Genomic DNA, 8492 nt, shown 5'->3' with positions numbered 1-8492 from the left:
TCCAGCTGTAACCTAGTTTCATTTCAGAGAAAATGAGGTGCCAACACATATGAAACTTTAAAACTTTAGGATAGGGAGAAACAGTAGTAATATTGATGGAGGGAAGAAAGTTCACCCCGGGCCCATGAACTATCTTATACACTTCCACTATCTTGCAAGACTATAAAGACCCCTTATCTGATGACAGTAATAGAGTAACTCATCCACAAAGTAGCGTTGCATGTGCTAATTCAATCCTTTAATATTTTCAATAAAACTACTCAAAAAATGTTTGATTAATTAAAGAAATAAACGTAACTTCATAGAACTAGCAGAGCTGATGTTTCCAGCATCATTAGACAATCTAGTCCTTTATTCCAGTACATAGAGAACAAGAAATCCCTTGCCTATGCCTTTTAATTTATTAATACATTCCCTACATACACGAGGACAATTAAAAAGGATTTCTTAAATAAAACACCTCAAGTTAAAACACCATTATCTGCACCATAGTGATTGGGCTGGCTGGTGTAAATAATAGTGATGCTCCAAGGAGACATCTGATGGACCACTTGACAAGACAACAACAAACAAATCCTTCAAATGGTGAATCTAACTAGATATTCCCTATCAAACAGAGACACGCATTCAGACCACAGATCTTTATAGAAATGATCAAAACATATTTACATCAAGAGTCCAAAAAGACACTGTATTTCTTAAAACATCTTCAAACATCACAATTACATATTACCCTTGACATCTACTTTCTGACCAGTGACTTCCAGAATGCAGAATGCTAGAGGAGTTCAAAGTCAGTGTTATCTTGGTCTTTATAATTACATACTGATAAAATAGTTGTTATTGTTTTCCATTTTCGACAATACTTACAACTTTCACATACCAGATTATGCTAAGCAACTAAAATCCATCCACCTGGTAGTTTTCCCACAAGAAAATATAGATTTTCTCAGGAAATCAAAACTCAAAGCATCCACCCAGGAATATAACCATTGACATTTTGGGCTGAAGCAGCAACAGTTATCTGATCTGGACCAACAGGATTATATCTGTAGCCAGAACAAAGAAGGAAAAAAGAAAATTAGAAAAAAAAAGTTGTAAAGCCATCATTTTTTAAAAAAAAATAGAAATTTACAGTTGATGAACTTACCCAATTTGCAAAGTTGAATTGCCTTCCAAAGGTTGGAAGAACCCCTCTGATTGAGAAGGCTGGCGACTATAAGAGATGTTTTGCCCACCAGCTTCCCATGTCAGCCGAAGAGGATTCTCAGAACTACTTTCATCCAGCTGCCAGAAGAAAAGTAATATCAATGATATTAGAAAACATAAAAGGTCTTGCAGTAGTCCTGCACATCCAGAGTAGGACATTTTTCAGTAGTTTGCTATGTTTCATAGTGTAAAGGCATGAAGAAAACCAGTAAAATAAAAGATCAAACCAAAATGTATCAGAATGTTCAGATGCATGGCTTTTTGAAGCCCAGCTAATGATGACCTCTAAACTGGTTTGAGGGAAACCGAATTTTACAAAAGATAAAATTCAACCTATCAAAAATTCAGTGCCAGAATGAATATGGCAGCTCATTTAGGAGTATATGCCTAATCACTGAGCATAGCAGTATATTAGTTACATACAAAGGAAAAAAGATTTTCTAATAGAACCAAATTGGGAAAGCCATCCAGATTTACCCTGCCTATTTCAGCCAAGGGGAACTAAATTTGACAAAAGATAAAATTGAACCAACCAAAAATTCGGCGCCAGAATGAGAAAGCAGCTCATTTAGGAGTATATGCCTAATCACTGAACATAGCAGTATATTAGTTACATACAAGGAAAAAGATGTCTTAATAGAACCAAATTGGGGAATCCATCCAGATTAACCCTGCCTATTCATCCATGTAGAAATCCTGTCTCCAATCTGAACCATCCATTGGATCTGGATTAACATGTTAATTGAATCTGCATTCACCCCCACACTGCACCATGAATTGGAGTTTTCCTGACTGCTATCAGCCATCCTATGTTTCAATATTTTAATTTAGAATGTGATACTGAATAAGGGATGGTGTGCAACTTTGGTGGGCTTGGGTTTATAATTTGTTAAAATTTGAATGGGTTTGGTACCCAACTTGCACCCCTAACAAGGGCTTATTCTAGTAATATGACAAGGAAGTTTAATCTGAGCTACGCTGATATATAGCAGGTGGATTAAAGGAAAATGTGACCCTCTTGGAGCCCAAGCATATTGCCAAATGAAAGATTCACGAGCCAGTCTAACAGATCCATCAGCTTAAATATGTGCACATTGCATGCATGTATATCAAAGAAAAAACATTGTATGAATAATATGAGGCCTAGTTGAAACATCCAGACCTGACTTCAGAGCCAAATAGCTCATATATTTTGCAAGTTAGGGTCCAATTTAAAACACAAATCATTCTTATTACCTTCCTTTTTAGGGCTCTGTTAGCTTCTTGGAGCATTTGTTCCTGCAGTAGCAAAATAGAACAAATACATTAAAAGCACATAAAGAAGATGAATATTGCAATACTAAATCACTACATAAGTTAACTCACCTTTCTTTGGAGATCAGACAGCTGATCAAGCATTAATTGGGTCTGCAGAGCATTTAGAAAGAGGTTAGTTGAAAAATAGTCTGCTACAAATTACTCTCTTGGAACAAGATAGGGTCATTAGAAAGAAGCATTAATGAGAGGCACAAACTGAATAACTTTTGTAAAAGAATATCCATTACAATATTTTTTTCTCGGGTTAAATGGAAGATATCTGTTATGCACAATTTGAGGGCTTCAACAAAACTTTGTTTACTAGTTGCACCTACAGTATGGTGCCATTTCCATTTTCTTCCTAAAAATAGTTTATCTAATGACCTATTATGATAGTCTTTATCTTTATTTCACACATTTTATTCATTTCTATTTCTTCCACCCTTGAACTCAATATTACTAGATCCATTCTATTCATGATTTTCCCTGCAGCTTTACGAATGTTATTCATTTCTATTTCTTCAACCCTTGAACTCAATATGACTAGATCCATTCTATTCATGATTTTCTGTGCAGCTTTACAAATGTTATTCATTTCTATTTCCTCAACCCTTGAACTCAATATGGCTAGAACTACTCCATTCATGATTCTGTGAACAGCTTTGATGAGTAAATGGAGTAACTTTTTTACATAAAATATGACAAGTTATCATTGTTCCCTGCAATGAGTTAATAGACCAGGTAAATAGAATATGAATGCCAAATCAATTCCAACTAAATATTATAGATCCTAAACCCAGTCTGTTGTTTTTCCACAATAGAAATGACACTAATGTAAAGTTCCTTGTCCATTAAAAGAAGTCACATCTGTAAACTACCAATTTTCTTACTTGCTTTTATTTCTTTGACCCTTGAATCCAATCTGGCTACAACCATTCTATTCATGATCATTGATGCAACTTTTGCACAAGTGGACCATCAATAGTATATACAAATGGAGTACTCTTTTTATAGAACAAGATTAATCATCACTATTTCCTATAATAAAAACCCAATCTGGTGCTTTGCCAAAATAGAAAAGACATCAATGTGAAAACCATTTTCTTAATAATTTCTTACCTGTGAAACTTTCCTCTCTGCCTAACTAGAGAAAGTTAAAATACTAGCAATTTTAAAGCAGCATTCTCATTATAAGAACTAAGGACATATTAGGATTGTTAAAAATTCTCAAACTCCTGCAAAGTTTAAGAGGTCCATAGGTGAAAGATGTAAGGCTGTGGATCCGTTGTCCGAAGAGAAAAATGGTTCCTTGGTAAGCCAAACTCCTGTGTGTGACCTGACCTTTAAACTGTCAAATGTAAAAGAAATCTTACCATAGAAAATGATAGCTTTCATAAATGGTTCCCTTCTTATCTGCAATTTGAGAAATGATATAAAGCAATCCTTTTCATGAATACTTTCATACCAGCATCAGAAATAAAATCCTCAAAGAATTTGAGGCTTTTAGCCCAAATGAATTGTTCTGCTTAATTCTCTTGACTTCATGTCAGCAGATAAACTAAAGAAACATGACTAACAAGGAACATCCTAGTCAACAAGATCAAACCAAAAGTTAGGGCATTACATCCATTAGAAATATTATCAAATAGGATGCTTCTAAATCTTCTTAACCCACCAAATAAATTACAACAAGTAATCTATACATTTGATTACCGTAACAGTCCAAATATATGAAAATACAGGAAATCAGATTATTATCGTTGTTAGCACTTGACAAATGCATTTAACCAGTAAATTCATTGTAATATAATGTTTATGAGAATGCAACCAAATTTGATTTACCTTTGTTGATCTGATTTGCTTCAAAGACATCTCAAGCTGATGCTCAAGCTGTTCAAGCTCTTTTGTGCTTAGTGGACCCAAGTCTTCTCCAAGAAGGTTTCTATGGTATAAGGATTAAAGATTTTATGAATAAAATAATCAGCCAACTCATCTCTAAGAGTTGAACAAGTACCTTGATAAGTTCACAAATATCAGATCACAACATAAAATAAAAGAAATATTTGAACACATGCCAGTTTGGGAACTCACCTCTGAGATCGTTGTAGGACCTCAACTCTTGCTTTCAGCTTCAAATATTCCTGGTAGCTGCTCTGCACGAGGAAATGATAATAGTAAAACTGTCAGTAGTCCCCTACATCAAAAGTCAAACCGAATTCTCAACAATGTATCGATCTATTTCCCACCAGAATACATCAACAGATAGGTAGGTACTATAAAAATCAAGAAGAGTATGATCGTTTAGAGGCCTTGATTTTAAGAACCAAAAGAAATGAGCTAGGAACATCGAATAACAGAGATTTCATATCAGGGCCTATGATTGCTTTTATTAACATTATCATTATCTCCAAATAAACAGTCAACAGAATTTAAAAGATATTACGTTACCTGTGTCTCCTTGGCTGGCTGGCTAGCTTCCAGTGCACCGTAACTGCATTTTTGGTAACGTTCGAGGGTCTTGAGCATGCTACAGATGGAAGAGAGCGAAAAAAGGAGTGTGAGAATACTAGCAATCCACCTACTAAAGATGGCAAGAATTACATGTACTTTCACAAACATGTGCATAAGAAGGCACTCTAGAAACCATAGTAATATCGCTGGGCACCCCAACTATCGAAGCTGGAGTTAATTGTGGAATAAAATCATATAAGTGAAGTTCAGAAAAATAAACAGAGATCATTCACACTACAAACATAAACTTAGGGGAACCTTTAGCGTACGTCTACGGTAAAAAACTTGGGCTACTCCACAGAGTGTTCATTAAACAGTATTTCCCTCTAGGGTTAAGCTACTCTACAGAGTTCGGTAACACCCGTTTAACCGACTCATGATTTATTGATTTGGTACAAATTTTGGAATTGGAATCACTCAAACCAGCTAACGGAAATTGAGTCAGCAAGCGCGCAACGCAACCATATTGAGTATAGTGATCCATTTCCTCCCTTTTCTGCCTGGTCTAGCTTCTTCGTCTTCCTTTCGTCAGGAAGACTATCACTATCAGATCAGGAGTTACTCTCCAATGGAGGGAGGATTAACAGTTGACTCTAAACAGTGGTGAGTGAGTGGGGCTCGTTAATATAGAGACTTGAAGTTTAGATCTAACGGTGGAGAATTAAAAACGTTGACGCTGAGGAATTGCACGTGCCATTTGACACGTGCTTTATTTATTTATTGGATTGAAAAAGCTTTCGCCTTTGACGTCGAACGGTCATCTCGGCGTCAGTATCCAGGCCCCTTAGCACCCTACTACGAGGGGACAAGAAGCAGGCAAAGCCTGAAACCAGAGTTGCACACTGACCCAGTAGGTCAGTAAAGTAGCCATGTCGATTGAGGTCATTGCAGACGCATAGCCATGAAATGACGAGGCCCCTTCAACTTCAAGCTTCCTAAATTACTTTAATGTAAGGTCCTGTTTGGATAGATTTCTATTGTACTTTTAAAAATATCAAAATATAAAATTCATAAAATACTTTTATTTTGGTATTTTTGTATTGAAAATCCTTTGGATAAAAAACATTGAAAAGTATGCTTTTCAAAACAGAAGTATCATTTTCTGTTTGGCAAAATCATGTCTTATCATGCTTCCAATGACATTTCCAATGGTTTGGCAGTTAGAGACCGATGGAAGCCGCTCTCAATAAAATGATTGCAGCTGCAGATGCTCAGGGCCAGATTAGAGGTTGGAGGGTTGGAAGAGACCAAGTAATTATTTGATACCTCTAATTCATTGATAATACAATTCTATTCCGTAAAGACAAAGGGAGTCTAGAAGCCGGTGGTGGAGAGATTTGCAAAAAGAAAAATTATATTTCCTTAGGGAGAAGAATCACCTTGATTAAGACTATATTAGAAATCTAGCCACTTACTTCCTTTCCACCTTTCGCATCTTGTTAAGGATAACAAGGCAACTATAAAAGTATATGAATGATTTCTTATAGGAACTAGGTGAAGAAAAATGATTACTTGGTTAAGTGGAAACATGTTAGTAAGCCAAAAGAGCATGAGGGTTTAGGTTTAGGAAACATTACTCACAAGAACAATACCTTATTAGATAAATGGTTGTGGAGATTTCCTTTTGAAAGAAACAGATTGTGGCACAAAGTAATTACAAGCATTCACATCTGAAATGTAATAATTGAGGTGCTACTTATGAAGTTTACTCTAACTTTATTAGTTTCATCCATTATGATTTCTGAAGAGGGGATAGAATCCGCTTTTAGGAAGACTTTTGGGTAAGGGAGTCACCACTAAAAGATCAATTCCCTGATCTTTATGCCATTTCCGATTTTAAAAATGAAACCATTTTAATTTGGGTGTGTCTTTCCAATTAGGGATCAACTAGAACCTGGGTTTTAGAATAAGTCTTAGGGAAAGAGAATGCAATTTGTTGGTTGATCTTCTTGGAACTTTGTATACAATTTTCTTAGATCCGAACTTGGAAGAGTCTAGGTTCTAGGTAATTTCCCCATATGGACTCTTCTCTTGCTCCTCCTTTAGACTTCTTGCCTTTGCCAGCTTCCAAAGGGTGGTTCTCCAAACAAAAGAACTATGGAGTAAGCCTATCCCACCAAATATTCAAGCTTTCTATTAGACTCTTTTCCTTGATAAGGTAAATACATGTGATTTGCTATAGAAAATGAGGACTTCCTCCTACCTCTCTCCTCATATGTGTTTTATATGTAGCTATAGCGGAGAGTTCATCTCCAATTTATTAATATCCTATTCCTTTGTACTTTGTATCTAGGAATTTTTCTGATCTCTCTTTTGGCAGTAGGTGGGACCCTCCCTAAGAGGTGATATACATTTTCAATCCTAATTTTTTTTAGGCAACAAAAGAAGAGATAGAGAATAATGTGGAGAGCCACTAAGGCAAGTGTGGGAGGAAAAAAATAATAGAATTTTTGTTAGAAAAAGTAAAACTTTGGAAGAGGTAATTGACAACATAAAATTGAGGGTTGCCTTGTGGATAAAAACATTAGACAATTTTCAACTTTTCTCAATAACTGACACCCTAAGGGCATGGAAGGAAATATCGCAGTCTTCTAGAGAAAAGGAAAACTTAAGAGTTCATCTAGAAGTTAATAAAGAAAAATTGAATTTTAATGGCAACTCTATGGGCAACCTGAGAGTGACAGGAATGGGTGGAACAATTACAAATGCAGATTGCAAGAGTTTTGGCTTTATATTCAGGGCCAATTGACATTACAGACTTAATAAAGGAAAAGTTATTGGCTTTACCACTAGGTCTTTGGTTGGTAAAGCAATTGGGTTTTCGATAGGTGAAAATAGAAGGGGATTTAAAAGTAGTTATATCTTGGGCAAGTTGTAACAGACATATTCCATGGACCCATAAACATATTTTCAAAAAGAGTGAAAAGATTAGAGGACATAAATGTTGATTTCAAGTGAACTAAAAGGAGTGCAAATGGGCTATCAAATACTTAGGGGTTGCAAAGTAGTGCCTATCTTCTCTTTGAAATTACGATTCTCTCTCTCAGGGATGACAGTGTGGTCATCCGTTTGTACTTAATCCCATATGTTTTAATTAATGAATCAATCTTTATTACTGATAGAAAAACTTGGAAATTGATTGTATGCTAGAATGCTATGGCCACATTACTTACCAATGAACAATCTTGACATCCTAATAGGACAAATGAGGGCTAAAAGGAAAGTACCTAATAAGAGAAACTTGATTGACCTATGGGTTAACAAAAAATATGGCTGTGGATAAGATGGTTGAGCTATATATGTATTAATTAAATTGTCCTTTCTTACTCTTCAATCATCCCAGTGACTGAAGAATTTAGACTCTAAGCTGAATTGCAGAATGAGGATTGTTATCACCTATTGATCTCTTCCTTTTTTATTGTAGATATATGAAATTGGTTTTTTATTTTATTTTGGTGTAGGTGAAACTTGCCATC

General features: G+C 35.5%; 1 protein-coding gene across 2 annotated transcripts in view; it reads right to left on the bottom strand.

Moving 5' to 3' along the window:
* Positions 1–626: 626 nt before the first annotated feature.
* LOC104597886 (agamous-like MADS-box protein MADS2) overlaps positions 627–8492 on the bottom strand; it is a 28334-nt gene continuing 20468 nt past the window's right edge. For both annotated transcript variants that reach the window (XM_088886487.1, XM_010259656.3), the window contains 7 exons: positions 4954–5032; positions 4597–4658; positions 4348–4447; positions 2575–2616; positions 2446–2487; positions 1151–1287; positions 627–1049 (listed from right to left, as the gene is read on the bottom strand). In XM_088886487.1, the coding sequence (XP_088742613.1) occupies positions 965–1049; positions 1151–1287; positions 2446–2487; positions 2575–2616; positions 4348–4447; positions 4597–4658; positions 4954–5032 (547 nt within the window). In that variant the 3' untranslated portion in view covers positions 627–964. The remainder of the gene's footprint in view (positions 1050–1150; positions 1288–2445; positions 2488–2574; positions 2617–4347; positions 4448–4596; positions 4659–4953; positions 5033–8492) is intronic.

This window comes from Nelumbo nucifera, chromosome 4 (genome assembly GCF_055504915.1).
Source record: "Nelumbo nucifera cultivar China Antique chromosome 4, China Antique-T2T, whole genome shotgun sequence".
NCBI lineage: Eukaryota > Viridiplantae > Streptophyta > Magnoliopsida > Proteales > Nelumbonaceae > Nelumbo > Nelumbo nucifera.
This window is presented reverse-complemented; position numbering and strand designations above follow the sequence as displayed.